This window comes from Strix aluco, chromosome 11 (genome assembly GCF_031877795.1).
Source record: "Strix aluco isolate bStrAlu1 chromosome 11, bStrAlu1.hap1, whole genome shotgun sequence".
NCBI classification, from domain to species: Eukaryota; Metazoa; Chordata; class Aves; order Strigiformes; family Strigidae; genus Strix; species Strix aluco.
In genome coordinates, this window is record NC_133941.1 from 19,458,944 (window position 1) to 19,482,455 (window position 23,512).

At 41.5% G+C, this 23,512-nt stretch overlaps 1 protein-coding gene and 1 long non-coding RNA gene across 19 annotated transcripts in view; one reads left to right on the forward strand and one right to left on the reverse strand.

Annotated features, from left to right (window-relative positions):
* The window catches only part of DOCK3 (dedicator of cytokinesis 3), a 220,784-nt gene extending 202,733 nt beyond the window's left edge, over positions 1-18,051 (forward strand). For 5 of the 18 annotated variants that reach the window (XM_074836469.1, XM_074836471.1, XM_074836472.1 and 2 more), the window contains 8 exons: positions 1,271-1,406; positions 1,907-2,054; positions 4,021-4,173; positions 7,705-7,823; positions 8,779-8,866; positions 12,261-12,383; positions 12,979-13,061; positions 13,570-18,051. In XM_074836469.1, the coding sequence (XP_074692570.1) occupies positions 1,271-1,406; positions 1,907-2,054; positions 4,021-4,173; positions 7,705-7,823; positions 8,779-8,866; positions 12,261-12,383; positions 12,979-13,061; positions 13,570-14,076 (1,357 nt within the window). In that variant the 3' untranslated portion in view covers positions 14,077-18,051. The remainder of the gene's footprint in view (positions 1-1,270; positions 1,407-1,906; positions 2,055-4,020; positions 4,174-7,704; positions 7,824-8,778; positions 8,867-12,260; positions 12,384-12,978; positions 13,062-13,569) is intronic. The other 13 variants (XM_074836470.1, XM_074836473.1, XM_074836475.1 and 10 more) reach the window with 13 other exon arrangements.
* LOC141928375 (uncharacterized) lies at positions 17,229-23,490 on the reverse strand. The gene is made up of 3 exons (XR_012624739.1): positions 23,323-23,490; positions 22,483-22,571; positions 17,229-17,334 (listed from the first exon to the last, which is right to left on the reverse strand). It is a non-coding gene; the product is annotated as an uncharacterized LOC141928375 (long non-coding RNA).
* Positions 23,491-23,512: the final 22 nt, after the last annotated feature.

A 23,512-nucleotide genomic window follows, 5' to 3' on the forward strand; every position in this document is an offset into this window, starting at 1 on the left:
AGCAAATAAATGGGTCTTTATCTACCATAAAAGTAAAATTGTATTGCTTGTTTTAGAACCCAACTCAATATGTTCCCATTTTTAAGGATCAAAAAATGTTCACGTCATTGTTTTTTTATAATTCTGATCAAATTGGAACCCAAATATAAGAAAGGCTGCCAAGGTGTTTTGATCAGAATACCAAAAAATGACTCAGCCTTCACAGAAACCTCTGAAAATGTGGATGCTTATTCAAACTGAATACCCATCTATAAAAACTGAGATAATGATTGAGGATAAAAGTTCAGATTTTTGGGGCAAAACAGTGTTTTTGTATCTGGCCAAAATTGCTTATTTGAAAATGTACATGTCCATGCCAGTATGAAAAACAGTGACAGAAATGTCACTGAAGTTATGAAATTTTAATTGTTCTTTCACGTTTATTTCTCTTGGTGGGTCTACACAGTTTAGCTGTTTTTAAAGCCTGGTATGAAAAGCTGTAGAAACTTGGTCTTGAGTACATGAATCCTGGATGGTGACATTCTTTTAATATTAAAATTGAGTAGCTCTTATACTACTTTAGTGGCTTGGGAGTTGACAACTAGTGTCTAAGCGATACATTTTTTTTCCTCAAAATTCCTCACTTTGTGAAGCCTTTTTTAGTTCTTAGGGCAAACTAGGGAGATTCTATAGTGTACAAAATATGTATTTGTGTATGTGATTCAGAGTGACAAAGAAAAAATTAATTTCATGAGTGAGATCAGGGTGCAGCCTGTACACCAGCTGGGCTGTATTAATTTACTGTCAGCTACAAAGTTGCCTTCAACTGTAATGCTGAGGCCCAACAGATGCAATAAGGAAAACTCTATTTTGCCCTGTGTATCTCCTGCTTGGCTTCTCTTGGAATGTTTAGTTTTAAGCTGCTCCCACTCCTCGTACTTCAGTGTTAAAAATGAGAGTGGTTTCAGAATGTTCTGTTATAAACAAAACAAATATGCACCCAGTGTCATGACGTGATGTTAACCTGGCTTGGGATTCTGAAATTCTACATCCTACATACTATGTTGTCTTATATTTAACCTTATTGTCACTTCTTTCATATTTAGTCACATGTATGGATTTGTTTAAGCTTATTCGGCCTAATTTTTCACAAGTGTTTGACATCTAGAGGTGACCTAAAGCAGTAGGTAACTGTAGGTACTTACTAGCTTGGAAAAATACAGGCTTCACAAACTAAAACAGAGTTTCAAAAAATAATTATGCCCTTGTTCCATCTCTGTTTTTATTCCAGCCCACTGAACTTGCTTGGTTCAGTCCGACACTCATCATCCTCTCTGTCATCCCACACCTCCAGCGAAACAGGAAACCTGGTTATCCTGACAGACAGTTCTGTGGGGGAGACTGCTGAGGATATGTACCACATGCAGGTACAGCTCCAGCACAGCCAGGAGCAGTTGTTAGAAACAGCACTGAACATGCTCTGGAGGGTTATGCTTAGGAGGAGTACACTTCACCTGTGCACATGCTTGGATCTGTCCTGTGATATACTTCTCAAAGAACTGAATAGGTAGAATCTAACATTGTTCAAGAAAGATGACAGAGTAATTCAGCTAGATTACTTTGCAAAGAAATCTTCTGCATTTGTACAGGGAAGGTTGATACCGTGGTCCAAGATCATACTGTTGCTTTCAGAAGGTGAGATTTTAGTCAGTGTGTTATCTATCTGACCTGCTTGACATATGCAGTTAGTATTGCCCTTGGTCTGTGGGAGGGTGAAATGAGTCCCCCAGTCCTGAGTGCAGATGAACAGTGGCCTGCACTGAAGCTCCTGCCTAGACAGAGGCTACACTGGGTGATCTGAGACAGGTAAATATCTAATGCACTGATCCGCTCAGTTCTCTCTTGATGATTTCTCTGCCTCCCGCAGCTTGTTTACCCTAACTCCAGGTACCAGGGCTCAGTCACCAACGTCTCTGTTTTATCCTCGTCCCAGGCTAGCCCTTCCACCTCAAGTCTGAGCTCTACTCACTCGGCACCGTCCCAGATGATTAATTCTGCCCCTTCCAGTGCTCGAGGTAAGAATGGATGGGCCCAAATGAAGGCTTAACTGGACCTGCAGGCATCTCCTAAACCTGGCAACCTTGTTGACTTACTGGTGAAAGACCACCTACACTGAAGTATACCACTGTTCTCTTCTGGAGCTGTAAATGCCTCTTCAAAAATTATTTCTTGGAAAATGTTTTTCATTATCCAGAAACAGATTTATTCCTTTTTTTCAGCAGTATTTGAAATGTATCTCTTATACATGCTGCTTTCAGGCAGCTGAATTTCATAATGATTTCCATTGTTCTGCCACAAAATTGTGGCAGGCAATCTAGAGGAAAACAAGAATGGTCTTTGGTACAGTACTTAGATCATGAAGACAAAGGCAAAAAAATAATTTGACATGTTTAATGAAATTATGGCACAAAAACCAACTTGAGGCAGTTTAGCAGAAATGAATGTATACAAAAGCATGTGTCTACAATAAATGTTGAAAGATACGAATTTTAAGTACTGGAGTTAAAGAAGGACTTCCCTGCTGGGAGATACTTCAAGAAAGGAAAAATGTAAAAACAGACTCTAGGGATACTTATATTGCCTTTGCTGTTACAGTAGCTGGTCTTGATATTGCTAATCATTTTCTTCCCAAGCCTCAGAGCTGAAGCAAAACCACTCTGTGCAATCTCCTGACTTTGGTAACTTCTGTGCAATTCTTTTTTTTTTCCTCTCTCACTTTGGATTCTCAGTTGCAGGTTCACAAATTTCTACACCTCTTTTCACAGGCATCTGAAGAAGGTATCCAGAATATAGTCAGAGATAGAGGCTGACACTTAAATCTTACCCCTTCTTCCCATACAGGGGAACTGTATATCTCCTTAAGGACAGAGAATACAGAGGGGGCCCCTTTCTCTCAGGCCAGCTTGGGGCTTTTTTGCTCAATCTTGCAGTAAAATCTTAATTGACTGGCTGTTGCTATGACACAGATGCATCAGTGATTTAATTGAAGGATCAGATGGAATAGGAAGTTGAGAAGTGGACATCTTCAAACAAAGGCAAATAGTTTCACTAATTACCAAGGGCTGGAAGGAAAATAATGACAATTCAAATAGTAAAGTAACCAGATTAAACTGGCATAACAGGCAAGGCAAGATGGAACTGAGTATAGGGCTATTGTATCAGGAAGACATCCTTAAATGGATGTGCCTCAGCTGGCATGTGAGGTCTGAATCTTTTGAGGGATCTGAAGGGTTTTGGTGCTCATAGTGTTTCAGGCTATCTTCCACTTCAGAAGTCCAGTGCTCACGGTGCAGGCTGTGACAGTCTTTCTGAGCTTGATGACTTCACAGCATCACCAGCTTCCCTCTTTACTGTATTCTTTGCTGTTGCTTAGAAACCAACGTGATGAATGCTGTAAAGGGTATGGTGCTGATGAATGAGCCAACAGCACCTCCCAGAGATGAGAACCAGACAGTGTAAATGCCCACAAATGAGGAAACAATAAGAGACATAATGATTTTGAAAAATACTTCAATATATGTATTCTTCACTTCTACTAATATGTTTTGACAATCTGTGATACAACATTTCTTCTCTGCTAGTTTTGTTCATTTTTAAGTTAGGTGAGCACAGCATTCAGACATTACCCACTGATTATGGGATTTCACTTGCAGTGAAGTCCCAGATGCTCTCTGTTTCACAGTGTGCAAGTCACTATTCTGGTTATTACACCGCTGTCTGGAATGGAGTTGTTCATAACGAGAAAAAGCCCTTACACTTAAGTTCCACTGTGGTAATACAGCTTTGTTTTTCTCCTTGGTGATTTTTCCTTTGGTTTTGTTTTTCAATTGGGTGAATTTGATGCTTGTGAAAATGAGAGACCAGTATCACTGGCTGGAGCAAGGTACTTCACAAACATTACATGTGCAGCTCTGCCAATGCACCTCTATCCTTTTTTTTTTTCCTTTTTTTTTGTATTTATTTATATTCTTTTTAATTTAGTGCTGGTGAAAGGTGCTGGATTGACAACACTGGAGGCTGAAGCCCTCTATTTATCCACAGAACAGATACAGCATGGGCGGCAGCCGTGCAAGCTTCCCCACGCTGCCCCCACCAATGTGCCTCATCTCTGTCCTGGAGGGACCACCTCTAGAGGTGAGAGGATAGTTCAGTCACCATGACCCATCCAATCCTTGGCCTTTCTGCTGAGACTGCCAACAAAGCTACGATAGTCACGATTGCTGCAGTTAACCACTTTTCAGACAGGAAGTATACGAAGGCCAGCAATTCATTTCATACAGGCCACCTCAATTTATCAACTTAGCATCTTTGTCACTTGTGGCTTTAACCTGAGCATGGTTATCTAGGATTTCTAGGTTTCTGTCAGATGTTTAAATGCTTCTCTCACTGATTCAAACATTAATGTACAGGTGAAAAACCACTACCCTGTTATCCAGATACTTATACCACCCTCTCTGTTTAACTGCAGAGTCCTTTCTGGAGCTCAGCTACTAGCACTGTTCTGAGGAGATGGGTATCTTTATAATATAGATTAGTTCCACTAGTGACCAAAGGAAGCCATGACCGTTTCTATTAAGAATCCAGCAGGAATTTAAATCATACTTCCAATTCTCCACTTCCAAAAAATGACCCTTTCATTATTGTTTAAAAGAGCAACATAAGCAAATTATTTGGCTTGTCCAAAGAAAATAATAAAGCCATTAATACAATTTTTTTTATAGTCATCAAGACAGTAGATAAATGATGATTATATCACTGAACAGCAGATTAAAGCAGCAAACCTTACACTAGTTATAATATACACAAGTTAGAGTAAAAGTGTTAAATAGAATTGTAATCAGAATACAGTAAGAATTTTCTAATTCTGTGCTAATGATAAAGACATTACTAGTTACTCTATTTTTCAGATTAACAAGTATGTATCTTTCAGTTTTCACCTGGCTTGACCCTTGTGTAGCTGCTTCCCTATCAAGAAAGCAACTCTGTTGTTGTATGGACAATCAGTAAGAAATTCAGAGTTTGTTTTTGGCTTCATTTGAGTTGACTCATGAGGCACAGCTCAGAGTTAAAAGATTATGTAAACCAATGTTTGTTAAGCGGAAATTGTAATGCAAAAAGGCCTGGGAAGAGCTAGGAGTGGGTTAGGTTTTTTTCAGTAATTTCATTTAAAATACAGTTGGGCCTTCTCCAATGCACTCTAAAAGAACTCCCACTTGACACTTGATGACTCACATCCTGAGGCACCCCTACTGCTTCCTCAACACAGCCCATTTTTAAGGTGTAGAACATGACTCCTGGTGTCTTATTCAGCACTTTGCAAGAACCCATATACTTACATTTAAAACTTCCTTCTTAAAGCAAAAAAAATTATGATTTGGTGCAGGAGTGAACTGTTTTCATAACAGTAATGAAAATGATGACTCAGGAGAAAAGATTCATTGACTTTGGAGTTTACCTTAGCTTTCAGTTCCATTCCTTAAAACTAATACTTGTCACAATTGGATTAACATTTCCATAATTAAAAAACTGCCTCTGGCTTCAGCACAGGTTTTCATTTTTCATTAATAGTACATACAGTGCTGCACACATCAAGTGTACCAAGCTACAAGCTAAAAGAAGTAAGCCCTGATACATGTTGCAATGTTTTATATGGCCACTGGCTGCTCTGGAAGCTTTTAAAAGTGTTTTTTTTTTTACTTTTGTGTTGTAAGTTTTGCCAGTCCCTGAAAGCAGGCCTGATAATTAATAAAAGCTTCAGTTACAGCCACTCCTCTTGTGGCCCACAATTCAGAGGTATCAGTACTTCATTTTGTCTGCAGACTGGATACTTGGCATAATCTGTTACAATCTTTGTAGTTATTTACAAATTCAGGGTACCAAACAGCAGAGCTGTTTCGTAAACTAGATAGTCTCTGCCACCATATTTAGCACATATGGGATTTTTCAGGTCACGCAATGCAAGGTCTGTGGAAACTATAATCCTGTACAAACTGATGGCACATAGAGGTGGTTTGCATCTTGGATGTAAAAGAACAAGACTGACAAGATAAATAAAAGGGAAAAGTTTACAGTATAGGTTGTGCTGTGATGTAGTTCTGGGCACACCTAAAAGTTCAGCAGCCTTATATTTGTCATGCAGAAACAGGACTATCTGTGATGTGTGAGTAAAAGAGACTCAGCATAAAGCGTTAACACTCTGTTTTCCAAGCTGATGTTGTGTATAAGAGCAAATAATGTTGTCTAATTATGTTTCTGTTTTATGTCTGGGGAGAAAATGAGTTCGGAACTAGAATGCAGATACTCTGCGGCTGTTCATGTCGGGGCGGGGGTGTAGATTAATCTGGGATCTGCCACCCCGGATGAAATTGTTGCAATTGTAGGACCTTATCCTGCATTCTGCTGGACACATTGTTCCTTCCACTGTGTGCTGAACATCAGTCCCCAAAACTGCATGTTTGCTTTTGCTGGGATAAAAGCTGCATTAACCAGCCCCAATGCCTTTGCTCATATGTTGGAGTGCTGTTCAGGTAATGTGTGTGGTTGTGGAAAGTTTGCAAGAGGGGGCATGTATTCCCCAAAAGCCGGCATGGCTCTGTAATGCGCTGTGTGCTGCCATCTGTTAAGTGCGTGTTTGTGACGCAATGAAATAATCAGTGCAAATTAAAGCTCACTCCAGCAGCTTCAGAACATCAATTCCTGCCTAATGCTGTGCATCCCAAGGGATGCGTGTATCAGTAGTATCAGACTTTAGGAAGTCACTAATGAGAATCATTCTTCTGGCAAATCCATTGTCAGCTGTGGCATATCGGAAGGCATATTGTTACGTGCCACTCACCTTGAAGGACGTGAGTCCCAAATAATTCCACACACCAGGAAGCTATTTACATGAAATACTCCAGTATCTTAAATGACAACTATACAGATAACTAAGAGTTAAGCATATTCCTACTATGTAACTTTATTGGTAAACGTCCTGTTGTCATAAAATGGCTCAGTATACCAACACTCTCAGTAGTAATCATACATTACTCAGAAGCATTATAAGGAAAGCACCACCCATATTTATAGAAAATTCTGCTTATTACTGGATTTTGTTTTCCTTTAACAGAGGAAGCTAACCAAGAGATCACCAACTAAATGGCAACACCTCAGACTACCTCTACCTGAGGTAATTAACTGAGGAATGAAGTAGCTTCCTGTAGCTTCCTGCTTTAACTGAATGGTGTATCTCAAGCTTTTATCCCTTTCTTCCACATTCAGTCCTAAAATGCACAATTTTATGGCATTTCTATAACTCTACAATACTATATGAGGCAAGGGATCATTAGGCACTGTTGTACAGTACAGCTGCAGCTGATTCCACACAGATGCCCACTCTTTTTCATTTAAGAGGAAGCACTTTGCAACATACAAGTAGGGACACATACATCTTACACCCCTTACATAGTATGTCCTTAATTGTATATAAAAAGCCAGTTCTTATTTCATCCTTGTGCTACGCACCCCACCAACAGTTAGCTGCTTAGTGGGCTCCGCACCATGTTTTCTTGAGTCCTGTAAGATCATCCGTCTGAACAAATTGCAAAGGAGGACTAGATCACTGGGCATGCGGAGACATTGGCTGTTGTTTGTCACGTGTACGTGATTATTCTCACTTGTTTACAGGCTCTCCCTCTCTACCAGATAAGTACCGCCACTCTCGGGAGATGATGATGTTGCTGCCAACCCATCGGGACCGACCTAGCAGCGCCATGTATCCTGCAGCTATCATGGAAAATGGACAGGTAGCAGATCTGATTTCTCTTATGTCAATTCAACCACCTGAAACTGTGACTTTATTTTTACTATTTTTGACCACGTTAAAGCTCGCCGCCTTATTTTTGGAAAGCACAACAACTTACTTAGGATCATTTTCAGAGGCAACACGGAACTTTTCATATCAGTTGCCCCCTAGAGCCACCCACTTTGGTAGTCAAGTGACACAAATTGTAACGACTGTTAAAATTGCAGATACACCCTGTGAAAATGGACTCTGCTTACTTCCCAACTTTATCCTATGAGCCCTGGCCCACTGCAAGCAGTCATACCATTTTATTAATTTTCCTAGAACCATGGCCATCCTGCAGTCTAGCCTCAAAGTTGATTCTAAATAGCTTTATGGTGATTTGCAGAGGTATCAAAAACCACGAGAGGCTGAAATAATATACTGATACAGGGTCTCCAAACAATCTGTGCCCTTATCTACTACTTTCTCTGGACAAATTGAGAAATTCAGAGTGTGCCTACATGTAAGCATTTTAGTCTGGCCCTAGCGTGCGCTTTTGAACGGAATCTCCTGATCATGCCTACTTACTGCACTTCACATCGGAGAACTGTCTCAGAGCATGTGAACACAATTCTTTCAAATGAAACCAAAGCAGAAGATCAGCTCCAGAAAGGCACCTGATGCATTCGAGCTGATAATGGGCACAAGACCAGGCTAGAGCTAGTTTGAAATAACTCCTCCAGAGAACACAAGCAGCATGAATTGTGGGTCCTCAGCACTCATTACATTCTAGAGATCTGCTAGTAATTGCACTGCAGTACTTGCTAATCTAGACACAACCTAAGGTTCCCATTAATTTTTTATTTTAAAAATTTTCTTTGCTCAAAAAAGCAAACAGAAAGCCCCAAGGTTCTGCACCAGGTGGTCTGTAACTTCTTTTTTTTCTTTTCTTTGCTAACTTTCTTCTCCCTTAGCCTCCAAATTTCCAGCGCGCCTTGATCCAGCAAATGATTGGACCATGCAAACCTTGTAGTGACCCCAACCTGTCTGTGGCTGAGAAAGGTACTCTTTTTTTTCCTAGTTAGCATGCATGCTTTCTAAAATATTATTACTCTGGTCATGCTACAGCAAGTAACGAATGGGCTTCTACATTTCTGGCAGAGTGCATTCTCTCACATTTTTTTAATTAACAGTTTAATTAACTGGGCCTTCTGCCAACCTGTAGTCATTTCCGATCATTCACAGAAGGGTGGAGTTGCACAAACCTCTTTATTTCAGAAAGGTTTCTGAGTTTAGCATGTTCTTACTGAAACAAATCCTGCAGCCTTTACCAAGCAAAACTTCCAAAGCAGCAAATGAGAAGTTATTGGGAAGAAGAGTGCAAGATTTGGACCATATTTTTAAATAATGAGATATCCTGCTTTTTTTAATGTGCGTTTATTGTTCAAAATATTAACATTTCTTGTGATCCCTCTCTGAGGTAGTTGTGTTTATCATTGGGAATGTATGCTTTTTTCACTCATTGCTCCGAAAAAAATAGGCAGAGCCCCTGCAGAAAAAAACAAGAAAGAAGAGAAAAGAGTTTGTTTGGTGTAACCAAAAAGGAGGAGCTTCCAAAAGGGGTGCCATGGACAAAGCGATGGGCTCAAAAAATTATCTGAAAGGCAGCATTCCGCAAAAGCAGAAGAGGACAAAATTCATGAGTCAAAAGCTGAGACAAGGAGTCTGCCTAAGCAAGCAACACTCATGTGTATGGCTGGAAAAAATGATATCTTAAAAGATTTTTAAGGCCAGGAAAGACCATCGCAACTCTCTAGTCTGACCTACATAATGCACTCCCATTAGACTTTTATCAGTATTTTTGTTTCAGTAACTGTACCTGAACTAAATTGTATCTTTTTGAAAAAATTCCAGATTTTATTATAGAATTTCTAATAAATCAGAATCCACTACTTTAACACTCTGCCTTACAGAGCGGTCCAGACTGAAACCAAAAGCCAACATACAGTTCTGAATAAATGGCAGAATGATGATGTGATGACAGTAATGAATGATGACAACAGAGAGTTAAGACTAGGGGGTGAGGGATTAAGGGCTTCATCTTAGCCGTGTCAGTTGGAACTGAACATATGACAGAGGTGGTGAGATCTTTATACAGGACAGGAGAAAGATGTGGAAAAGGAAGGTAGATAAATATTTACTACCTGTCTAGGAAAAATGCTTGAATTTGTATTTGTGGGTGACATTATGCAACAGTCTAGCATACAGCACAAAGAGGAGGGGATCAAAGACAGAATCCCCTCCAGAGACCCAAAGAAGCCATGAAAGACATGGATGATGTTCCGTAATTGTTCTTAGGGGATGGTGTGATGGGAATCCCAGCTCTTCAGCCAGGTTGGTAGCATAAATGCAGTTACAGACATTTTTTGCAGTCCTTGAACCCTCATCATTCTTATTAAGTCAGGATGCCATCTGCCTTGGCTTTTGTTAACAGTCATGCCCCATGAATTTACCCACCCCCCTCCTTGCCATGTCAGAAGCTCTGCTCGGTAATTCTCATTGACAGCAGGGTGACATCAGTTGCCCAGAGCAGAATGGTTCAAATGCAGCTTCCCTGCTAATTAAACTTGGCCACGGAGCCACTGAACAGTTACGGAGAGAGAGAGATGGGCTAGGACAGAGCACTAGGAGCTCCCTGGTGTCACATTCCCCCTCCCTGAAGCGTTTTGGATAAAACACTGGTTTTAACAGGCAGCAGCCACTCTCCAGAATCATCTGACTTTAGGATGATTTCCTGCACTCCTAGATACTCAAAAAGCTGTGAATGAGGGAACACTGAGAAAGTATAAATGGATTATGCACTGGGGTAGTGTGCTCTCTTCTTCATTCTTCTACTACATCTCAGTGTTTAAAAAAAAAAAAAAAAAAGCACAACAGTCATTTTACAGGCCAAGCAAATCAGGTTTTGTTCTGTCCTTTTCACTTGATGCTGACATATTGCAGGAGAAACTAGCCTGGCTGGCATTGTTATGCATCTTGTCCCTCTGTTTTAGCCTTTTGACACCAATTGCGGTGCAAATTAGAGCACTCAGGAGTGTGTACAGGGGCGCTCAGAAAATTCATCGGAAACCACATTACTTGTGTTGAGATGTAGCCCTTGGTTTCAGCCTGTTCTCTGTCAAGACTCTTAAGTGTCTTCTTTGTATGCCTTTCTTAGTATGAGGGTCCCTCTTTAACAACAACATTTACATTTCTATGGGTTTTGTTCTGTCTTATGAAGTTGTCACTTTGTGATCTCTTTTACTTTAGGGAATTTTACGTCTTGGGGAGCCTGTGTCATGCTAACTTGTGAACTAAAGAGAAAAAAAATGGCTGCAGGCATTTTAATTAAGGAGGAATCATCTTCAGGTGGCAAACACCATGTTTATTTCTCCAGGCTTCCATTTTCCAAACTGAAGATGGAAAAAGCTATTTTCATCTCAGTTTTCTTTGGCAGCCTCCCTGAATTGCTTTGCTTTCCTTTTCTCTTTTCTTTGCTAATCTGAAGAAATTGGTTATTGGTCTTTAAATAAGCATTCAATTATTGCATGTCTATCTTCTCAGAATAAATCAACTCTTGCAGTGTGTTTGGAAGAAAGGAAGGTGCATTTTAGTAACATTTAAGGTTGACAGAATTCTCAAGATCTTGAAAAATGTTCACGTTAGAAGCTTTTATTTCTATGAAAAAACAAATTCACAAAGATCATACTCAATATCTGTTATATGAAAAAAGCCTTCCTCTCTCTATACTTCCTGATTAACAAAGACTTGATCTCTTCAGGTGACTTTGTAATACAAGGAGTCTGAACTTCTGTCTTTTAAGTATTTTGTGATCAAAATTCTTGATCAACTCTGTAGCTTAGTAAATTGGGGATTTAAAGTCATGATTTCTTTTGTAACAGATTGAGGTGTAATTTCCCTCACATCCTTTATTCAGACTTCACTTAGCCACTGTAGTGCAGCAACAGGCCTTCCTGTTTCACGAGGGTTGTGCCACACATTCCCTTCTGCTCTGTCATCATTAACCGCCAAGCAGAACAGCTCACAACTGAGATCTAGCTGCTGTTCCACCAGGGAGTTTTCATTTTTCCTTACTGGTTTGCAAAAAAAAAAAAAAATCCACAACCTAGCAGAGTTCTACTGCTCCTCAAATTTGCTAGACACGAGCCACGGTCATGGAAGGGAGATGGGCAGACTAACACTACCGTCACCTAACTCTTGCTTCCTTAACAAAGCAGTCTATAAACTTAACACACTGTAGACTAGACGATGTCTCTGTATGCCTTCAATCCTACCATTCACCAAGTCCCTAGAATCTGTCCTCTTTACGGCTAAAGAGCACACTGGAAAGCCACTCCTTCTGGCCCCACAAACTCCCTGTTATGTTACCCAAGTTACATCTGTTTCAATCCTTCAGCTGTGCCAGCAGCGCCCAGTAGCTGGAGCCTAGACAGCGGAACCAGAGAGGCCCTGCCATTCCTGTCTGCCCACGTTGGGAGCATCTTGGCCCCACCAGTGCCTCCCCGAAGCCTGCCCCATGGTAAGGAAATGCCCAGTAGGCCTGCTGCATAATGCCTGCAGTCATGCACAGACGAATCTAGACCACCTGAAAGATGACCTTAGCCTTTTTTGCCCCTATAAAAACAATCAGAAACAAAAACACAAAGTCTTTCCTGGTCTGCTAGGTTAGCACTGGACAAAGTTTTCAATTTTTTTTCAAAATCTTCAAATTTTTTGCAGTCCTTATAGTAATTTGGACTTGCATGTATTTTGGGACTAGAATTAGGTGTGTGAGTGTTGAAGTCTGGCGTGGCTTCTTGCCAACGACCATCTTCAGCAGTAATTTGTTACAAAGCTATTAAAGGAAACTTCAAATCTTCATTGTTTACGAGCCTGTTGCCTTGCCATGAGATCCTTCGTAACAGGGGTGGGTGGAAACCTATCACTGCACTAAACTTCTCGTTAGCGTTTTGTGTGTGTGACAGATGCACTCCACAGTATCTATCAGAAAGGAAGCCCTAGATTGGAATGGAGCATTTGGAGCTGCTACTTGGCACTGCAGCGTCTAAAACCCCAGCTCCTTCGCTGCACTGAGGCAGCACATGTCTGTATTTCTGATCCTTGTCTCATTCCAGGACACTACTCGCTGCACTTTGATGCCTTCCATCACCAGCTCAGTGATGCTCCCCCGGCACTGCCTGCACGAACATTGCGCAAGGTAAAAAAGTGGCAGGAGAGCAGAGAGGGATGTAGAAGGAAAATAATAGGCTCCTGAAGCAATCCCCCTCCTCCCCTCCCACCAAGCAGCTTTTGAATACAGAAACACTATTTTTAACTTTCTGGTAACTTACACATGAGAAAATGCACTGAAAGTTCATAACCTACTCCAGAGTTGAATTCTATAAAAATCAGTTAGGTGTGTTGTAGGCCCTTCCACTTTCCTTCGTTGCATCATATGCTGTGAGTTCAGACACCCTGATTATCACCTCAACTACTGTTTCTTTAACAGCTCGGGTGGTGTTAAGAGCACTTGTCTGCCCACAAGAGGTACTTCCATGCCAGTCAGGGGACTGTGCATATAAACCGATAATCATTGATGTTTTGAACACAAATGGAACTGCACCATTGTTAACATCACTGTCAAAAGCTGAAATGCGGAACAACACACAGGATACAGGGTTGCCTCCTTTGTCAATTTTAACCTGGTTTTGTTTTTCTCTGAACAGTCCCCTCTTCATCCTATCCCTGCATCACCCACCAGTCCGCAGTCTGGTCTGGATGGAAGTAACTCCACTTTATCCGGCAGTGCCAGCAGTGGCGTGTCTTCCTTGAGCGAGAGCAATTTTGGACATTCTTCTGAACCACCTCCTCGCACAGACACCATGGATTCTGTCCCCAGCCAGGCCTGGAACACTGATGAAGATCTGGAGACACCCTACCTCCCTGTCAGGTACAGTCTCTCTGAGCCTGATGTCCTAGAGTCGCTCAAATCCCAGCCATGCCGAAGCCACTCTGCTCCATCTGGAGTCATTCCTCAGGACACCATGGACCCTCCTGCTCTGCCCCCCAAACCTTACCACTCCCGGCTGCCAAACATGGAGAACGAGGAGGGGATGATAATTGAAGATGATGACAAACACCGCCCATTGCATCGCAAAGTGTCCCAACCAGTGAGCGGTGCAAAGGAAGAGCAGGCCAGGGTAGCATGGGAGCATGGCATCAGCGAGCAGTAGGGACAGCTCCTGGTAAGCAGCTTGCATCGTCATTCCAGGTCTGACTACAAAGGAGAGAGATAAGGACTCGGAGAACAGCAAACCGATTTTCTACTGCCGCAAGTTTATGTCTGGAGCCCACAAAAGCAACTGGGCCAGCATGGGAGGTTGCTGCTTTCCTTTTTAATTTCTTTTTACACCTTTCCGTTATGTTTTTTAACTTTCTGTGCGGTGGACGGTTTATTCCTTCTGCAGTTTCTTAACCACATCATATGGCACCAAGCCATAGAGACTTGCAGAAGCTGAAAAATACAATTTTAAGTGGAGGGGGAAAAAAGGGGGGAATGTGGCAAGTTGATTTTGAAACTGCTTTCCTCCCAGTTCTGAGACGCACATGAGTAGAAGCAGTTGCACTAGGGACATTTCTTTGCTGTACAGAAGTGAAAGCTCATTGCTGAAATCAGGGATTCTACGAACTGTCAGGCTGGAAGGTGCATGAGCTGCAGGCAGTGGAAAGATGGCAATTCTAAGAAGAAATTGGCTCTCATGAGAGCAGGATTGTACATACCTGTGCAGTGATCTCCCTGCATTGGGTCATAGGTGCTGAGGCAATCTAACCAGTGCTGATGCACTGATTTCCAAGATATCATTTCCAACAAACTCTGCCTCCTTTGTTTTTTATGTACTGTTTGATTTCTTAAATTTTGCTTTCACTGGCTAAACCAACCTGCTTTCTCATTGGATTCATATGCTATTCATCTGTGCTACAGAATGAGAGGAGGTTAGTAGCCATTGGAGCTACAACCTAAGTGTAGGCCTTTCCCATGCCCAACGTTGGGCAGGCTGTTGACACCAGCATTTCTATTCCAGTTTAAAAGAAAAAAAAAAAAAAAAGAACCAAATTGAGTTTCTCATGCCACAGCTGGTGGTTGACCCAGCCAGTAAAGAAAAGGTGGCTCAAATGCATCATATCCAACAATCCTTGCCTCAGGGCTGAACATCACAATTCTCACCAACTTCCATCACCCAGGAGCTGAGATTCATTCCCCGTTAACATAATGTCCTCAGTCCCTCCCAAAAACTCGCTGTAGCTGGTGTGCAGAAAGAATCTCCATCACTCACAGTAGACAGAAAACACCAAGATTCAAGAAATGCCCAGTATATAGTGTACATCATAGAGTCAGGGATCTTAAAGGCAACCTGTAAAGAACAAATATTTGTTTCCTCTTTTGCTTCTTTCGAATGTATAAAGAAGCTTTAAGAGCTTCTTCTCTCTTCTTGAACGTTGGTTTCCTTTCTTTTGTCTTCAGGCAGCAAGACAGCCTTTGCCTCCCACCACCTTTTTTTATTTACAGGCACTAGAAGGGGCTGAATAACATTTAAAAAAAAAACCCAAAACAACCCAAAACCAAGAAACAGAACTGTGCAGAGGTGAAGACAGTACAAGTCTATGAACGCAAAACAAGGCTTTTAATCAGTATTTGCTTAGTTCAGTACGTGACAAACCAGGAAAAAATTCTGTGGGTAATAGAACTAAGATCTGTTCTTTGAAAAGAACACTAAGAAATAGTTTCCTATTTTCATATTTTTCAAGAAACTTTCAATCAAGAGAGTATCAAATATTTAATATTTTTAGATAAACAAGCAATATTCCTTCCCCCTACCCTGCCCACACACATTTTAGCCTTCCTTACAGCCCTTTCCACCTGCAGATTGCAAAGCACACACCGGAGGACGGTCACAGACCACCCTCTTTCCTACCACTGAAAAATCTGAAGCACATTCAAACAAGAGACTTACCTTCACCATATAAATTAGTGTCAGAAACAGGAACAGCACTCAACTTTCATATTGAATTGTTGCCCTAACCACTCAGTTTCTTATGCTACAAACAGCATAAAGAAGCAAAAAAGGACATTACAAATCTTTTACAGGTCACCTTTAGCACTACCTCTAAATACAGTGACTGGGCAGAGTACATTGCTTCTGAACTTTCCTAAAGATGGTCTGTCTGGACTCAGTTGTATGAAGGGGATTTTAAGAGGATTTGTTTATTTTCTCTCTCAAGCTCTAGCCCATGCAAAACTAATAAGTTATGGATTTGTTTCTTAAATGGCCTATTTGGCTGGAACAAAGTCTCTCTTGCTTCCTCTATTTTGTTACTAACACAGGCTGCTTGTAATCATTATATCCTTCACAATTAAGACAACGATAATAAAACCTGGCCTGTAGCGGACATTTCATCTCTAGCAGGAAGGAGAATTTTCCAATGCAAGGACAGTCCTAAATGTTAAGGAATCAAGCCAAATCTCTGGTTTAGGACACATGTATGAAAACTCAACTCAAAATTATGTTTTTGGTAAAGGTAAGTCAAGGTAATTCCTTAGAAATGAGTGAAATATTTTCACATATGCTATTCTCCAATCTGACTGAGACTCTTCAAGTGAAGCTTTTAAGAGAACTAAGTATTCAATTCCATCTCCCCTGCCCCTTTTTTGTTTTTCTTGGCAGGAAGATTAAAAGAGCTTCCTTATTGCAAAGAAACAGCAGGTCTTGCAAATAAAACTTCAAAACCAAGAATACAACTAAAGGGGACTAAGTCCCAGTCAGCTGGAAAACCTGCCCACTAGAGCTCTAATCAGTCTCTCAAAACATATCATCCTGCTCTGACTAGAGACACTGTACAACAGCAGTGAGTCCATTTTGGGAGTCTGGCATCACTATGTATTTTAAGGGTTTGAAGATCAATCAGAACAAATACCTAGTTTATGGCAGGTCCACACAGAGAAGGACAGAATAAATTGCTGAATTTACCAAATTTAAGCCTCTCGAGTTAACTTTCTGTTAGTGTTCTGGTATCTACCAAGTATTCTGTCTCCCTTCTCAGTGCTTGCCTTAAAGGGGGCAGAAGACAGAAAGACTATTATTAAGATTTTGTGAATGTTGGAACTAATACTTCTTGGAACTAATACTTCTCTGTAGGGTGGGGTGTCTTATAGCATAGTACAACTCCAACATCAAGCTCAGTCCTGGAGTAGGTGGAAGCAACAGCAGTTGTTGCACTTGCCCAGCAGGATTTGAAGATTCCTTGTATAAACCACAGCAACAGGATGTTTTGAACAGGACCTTGTCATTCTATACTTAACTCTAATTCAAACTTAATATGAACTTGCCTTCATTGGGTTTTCTTTGCGTAACACAATAGCATGTGCATTCCTGAGAAAATTGGTGGAATTCTGCTACAAATCTCTCCGTCGTCAGTGTACCTGCTGGTCCCATCTGAAAGAAAATTGAGAAGGAACTACTGTAGTAGAAGAAAAGCAATTAAAACAATTTCTCTGAATCCTACAATATTTTTTTTTTTCAACAGTTGGGTTGGTTTTATTACTGTGTACAAAACTAAGATTCTTTTCCGTCTTTTCCTCTGGTTTTCAGCTTACTTACCCTTTTTTAGGTATGGGATATTGCATATCCCTTCTGTGGGAGAATCAGCCAAACTGGGGAGGCTGGAGAGAGCAAGAGCCTTTGGGAAACAAATTATGTGATATTTAAAATTTCCTCTGATCATGCTTCTTTGTAAATATCCCCATTTGAATGCTGTGTATTTGTACAGGAAATTGAGCAAAAAATGTATAGATTGTGATGTCTGACTGGTATTCTGCCCTGTAAATGTGTTTTTAACCTCTGGCATTCTGTGCTTATTTAAAACAGGCAAAAACCTCTAACCACTTCTCTTTTGTGTATTCATGTTTAAAATAAAATGAAAACAGCTATCTTATCTATAATGGAAATCAAATTTAAAAGGAAAAAAATAATTTGTACAAGTGTCCTAAAGGTACTTCATTGTATATATTGTGATAGCATGTTTCCAGAACCAACAAATAAGTGGTGTGAATTTTAGATGTAAATATCTGCCGTTTGTTTTGGGTTTCTTCCCCTTACCCATTCACTCGACTGCTGTGATGTGGAATTAAAGATTAATACCTGATATTAAAATGGTACAGCTGTATGTTCATTGCTGTCCTCAAGCTGCTCCAGATGTTCACAACGATGTGGAAACAGCCCTTGCTTCCCACTTTTGTGCAAATGAGGAAGACGAGGGGCAACCAGAAGAACCTTGTGGCTATTAGGTGTGGTGAGGGAACAGCTTCCACATTATTCTTTTAGCTGACAGTACACTATTTTATTTAATATCATCATCTTAAAGCGAGTATCAGGCATATCTACCAGCTAGTCTAGTCAGGTAAATTTACAGGACACATGCAACAGCCTAGGACACAGTTTTGAGGCAATACTTTCAGAGAACAGCCAAATCTGTGATTAGTTCTCCAATACATACCTCACTGTGTAGATTGTTATTTGGTGAGTGACACTTCACCTTTCTTTTTCTTACTACAATAGCGAGACCTTCTGGCAGCGATTTCACTTCTCAATTTTAAGTATTTAAATACCAATCATTTTAACAGAATAGGTGTGAAAGAATAGTAATCAAGACATGTAGGAACACAGGATTTGGGAATTAAGAGCTACACTAACTTCTACATACAAATAATCTCAAAAATGTACATTTTCTTCCACTACCACTAATAAACCAGATCAAGGTGCAGGAGACAGAAGTAGCAACCAATTTCTCCCATCCTGTCTTGACAAACCAACAAAAAAAATGTATGAAACTTGTCCCAGAAGACATTTAGCAGTAACAGATAGTAAGAGTCTAACTTAAGCTGGCCATGGGGTATATGTAGACTGCCAAGCCCCCCTTTTCATTAAGTACATACCACATAAAAATACTGAGATAAACTGTAACATCGTACTTCAAAGTGCATCTACAATATCAAAATGTGGCTTAGCTGAAGTGTTCACCTGACACCTGAAAAATGTCTATAAATCAGACCGTTTGAGACTCTTCCTAGGCTAACTTACCAAATCTTAGTTAAGTAAATTTTTATTCAGCTAAAAAAATTTATTAACCAGGGATAGACAATAATGGTATTTGGCACAACAAAATATGTGTGAAGCCCTCAACTTTAAATAGGAGTTAAAAAATCTAGTTTCTGCTAAAACCAAAAGAACAATTTTTTCAGTGCAAGTCAAATACTTTAAGACAACACTAGTCAGATTGAAATCTTAAAACCATGTTCAAATACCTCTCATCTAAATAAGAAAACTTCAGCACAGTTTCAATATATGACTTGTACAACTCAGTATGAATTTCATTATAAAGCTGCTAAGAGAAGAAATTAAACCTGTAGAAAGGACTACAATGTAGCCAATAAAGATTCAATCGTCTACACGTCTCCATAAATATGCCACTGTTTGTAGACTTAAACCATGGACGCAGGGACACAGACAGTGTTCAGAAGGAGACGCACACGCACACACTAGGTTGTAGCCCACTGCCAAGAGCTCCTAGCCACACATCTTCTCTTTACTATTACCAGACAACTCTCATATTGCTTATCCCTTTTCACAGGCTTTACTATTGATCCCACATAAATTAAAACCAGATTTGGAATAGTAGTTCTACTACAGTTTCTATTCTGCATTCATTCACAGCAGTACTGCATTATGTTTTTCCACCAGATTAACCTGGTTTCACCTCCACCCTGGCAGAACACACTCATTGTCCTCGCAGACTAACACCTGAAGCTGATTCTGATAGCTGTACACAGATTTGCATTTTCAGACTGCAGAGCCAGGGAAGGCCCAGCCCACACACACAGCTGCTGCCATTTACATAACTCAAACCTCCCCAGAACACCAACTCTAATCCACAGAGACCTACCAAGCCCAGTTAACTCTCTGCTCGCTCTTAATGTGCTACCACTGCCCTGTAGCAACTGGCTGTTCAGCCTGGGAAAAAGAAGGCTCCAGGGAGACCTTACAGCAGCTTCCCCATACTTAAAGGGGCTAAGGAAAAGGTGGGGGGGACTCTTCATCAGGGCGTGTAGGGGTAGGACAAGAGGTAACACCTTTAAACTGAAAGAGGGTAGATTTATATTAGATGTAAGGAAGAATTCTTTACTGTGAGAGTGGTGAGACACTGGCACAGGTTGCCCAGAGCAGCTGTGGCTGCCCCCTCCCTGGAAAGGTTCAAGGCCAGGTTGGACGGGGCTTTGAGCAACCTGGGCTGGTGGAAGGTGTCCCTGCCCATGGCAGGGGGTGGGACTAGATGAGCTTTAAGGTCCCTTCCAAACCAAACCTGTCTATGACCACTTCTTACCAGAACACCATTTCAGAGCTGATCATATTCCAGCTCCCCCCATTAGCCCTACCCTGCTCACGTCTTCCCTTTGTACTATCAGCCCACCACACCCATACACTGCAGGAGCCTCCAGCACCTGGTCCCTCTACAGTTTTTTTTCTTTCTCCAAGTAGAGCATTTTCAGCTTTAGAAATTGCCTGCTTAGAAAGAACCTCAATTCCAGCTTTGGTGGTTATCAACGGGGAAAACAAGCAAACCATTTAAATGCTGGAATCAGTTTCTGCTTCTCTCTAACAGCTCCTCTCTAACCATTGCCCTTGTCTGCACGCAAAATTGAAATGGGATGTTCTATTTAGGTATTCTTTAAATTACCCACCTTTCTCTCACTCGTACATGCCCAGATACAAAGGAATAATGCCTAGCCTTCACTGTAAAAGCACCCATGGCTTGGAGAACAGTCACACTCTATATTCTATACAGTCACAGACAACGCTAGGTTTCTAGCAGACTAGCCATCCATAATCATGGCATTCTGCAGTATCATCATAACTAGTTCTGAAAATTTGCAAAAAACTCTCCAGAAGTCCGTAGAAGTCTATTCCTCACTCAGCCGCATGCTCCAGCTCCAAATCTGTGACCGTTTACTGGCACAGAAACCCTCCTATTCACCAACACCTCACTTCTCCAGTACTACTGGCTTAGCTAATACTACGACCAAACCCACAGTCATGGGGAACAAACGCAACCACCTCTGCCCCTCACAGCATCCTGTAGGGTCTAGCAGCTGTAATGGACACCAACCTCCCCATGAGAGAGTCAATACTTCCTGGTCGAACAGTCTAACTGCACAACTTAGGACAGGACTAGAAACCCTTATCACTGGCTCCTACACTCTCTGCATCTTCCTAGTAACAATGTAAAACTCCACCCATATTTTAGCCATCTCAAATTCTCACATACAAGAATCTCATCTCCCTCCTTGTTCTTGACAGGTTCTTCTTTATTCCAAAGAGGGAATTAGTTGAGGAATAACCTCCTGCAGCTATAGTTTTAACTCAAACATTAAAATATGACAGTAAAACAGGAGCTAAAGCCTCCACAAAAACTGAGGGGCTTTTAAACAATAAAAACAACCAACTTTTGCATCCAAACACTAAATCCTCAGTCCAATCACTTTTAAAAGACAGACGCTAGGAACCAGGAATCTTGATACAACTCAAAGTATCCTGAGCACATGACACTGCAGGAAGATCTCTGAGGCTCAACCAGTCTTCTGACTATTACCACTTACTGCTTATACCTGTGGAAATTAAGGTCAACACTTTAAAAAAAGGAAACAAAAAGACGTTTTTTGCTTTTTCAACACTCATCCAGCTTAGACTGGTAACAGTCAGAATGTCCCAGAACCACTGAGGACCAGCACAAGCTGTCTATCACCCAGGTTTCATAGGTGACAAATCCATAACGCTCCAGGGGGACAGTGGCTGGAGGGTGGTGGAATGAGCAGAACCCTAGAAACCTTGCCATGGATCAAAAGAGAAGTTGAAGGTAAAATGAAAGCAATCCTTCCTAGCTGCTGGAACGCTGGAAAATAAGCTATAAATTAAAAGAAGAAAAAAAAAATCAAAAGGAATCTTTGTTCTTCCTCAGAGCCATTTGAGGATCCCCTATAGAAACATATAGAGAAGCTTATTTCCCAATTCAAAACCAAACAAAACCACTCCTATCCTGTCACAGTCTGTTCTATAAAACTGTATAAAATTCCGACTTTGTTTGAAGATCTGTTTCACACATGCACTTCTTTAATAGTTAAACTTCCTCCTTATTGTGAGGTTCCCAAATTTTCCTAATTCTGAATTTAAGCCTTACCAATTTAGTAATTAATAAGCCACTTCATCTTACACCTCTTTTGGCCACTATCCTGATCAGAAACAAGAGCAATTTAAGTAACCACTTCTCTGCACAACTGACTTTAGTGGGCAATCAGCATAAATTTAGAAAAGTCAATAATCTTCCTAAAGTACATGGATATTGAGTAATTCTGGGAATTGTTATCGACTGATTTCAAAAAAAAAAAACAACCAATAGTATCTTTACCAATCTTAATAAACATATTTTGAGAGATAACAAGGTCTAGAAAGGTGAAAAGCCACCTCTTCTATCTGATAAACACATGTGATGTATTCACACTGGCAAGATACAGTGTTCTGATTACTACTCACCTGCTACATGACCTTTGCTGAACCAGTTTGCTCCTCCTCCCCATCCTGCCTGTCTGACCTCATCAGGCTTATAATTTGCAGCTGATGACCTGCAAGAAAATTCAGATTTAAGAAAAATTCCCCACAGCTCCTACCATGGCTTTGCTTGGGGCAGGCACAACTAGGATGCCCCGTTAGTCTTCCTGTAGCAAGCTAATCTGTGCGCTCCCTCGCTGTAGCGCAGGGCTATATGACCGTTTTTTACTAGAATGATATCCTAAGACTCGTACAGTTAAACATATAGCCCCACAAGACAAGGAGGTGTGCACTCCTCCCACAACCGGCCTACAACTTCAAAGAGATTTAATCCCCACAGGGTGGGGATTGTTCAAGGTAGTTCCCAGCACATCCTGCGAGGGCTTTGGGAACAAATGGCAATAGGGAGAAACCAGAAACAAGCTGTACATGAGTTATTTTAAACACTCAGCTTTCAGCTGCCCCCACCTCAAAGAAATCAGGCCTTATAACTCACAGGGTGTACAGGCATAACCAAAAGCCACCCGAGAAGGGCTTTACTGGTGCTGACACAAGGGCTGAGGAGAAGCCTGTCCCTGCCACAGGCAGTGCCCTCCCAATGGCTGCCCACCCAGGTGGCTGCTCCTCTCTCCTGCCAAGCTCAGGCCCCACACCACACCCCCTCAGCCACAGGAACCCAGAAAAACACAACCCCGGCAACCTGAAGCTCCCATCGGCACCAAACCCCAGGCCGCTCTATGGCAATCTCCTCAGCCTCACCTCAGCGCACCCCAAACGGCCACCCCGCCACAGCCATAGGACGAAGGGACACCCTGCGCTGCCCACCTGCTCCCGGTGCCCGCCCTGGGCAGTCGCAGCCCGCGGGTACGGCTCAGCCCGGCCTCGAGGCCGGTACTGCCCGCGAACAAAGGCAGAGCCGTCCTCACTGTGCGCCTCAACGCGGCCCGGCCGCAGGTGTGAGAATCTGCCCCTTTAGAAGATGGCGCCCGCAGGCAACCGCTCGGAAGCGCACGAG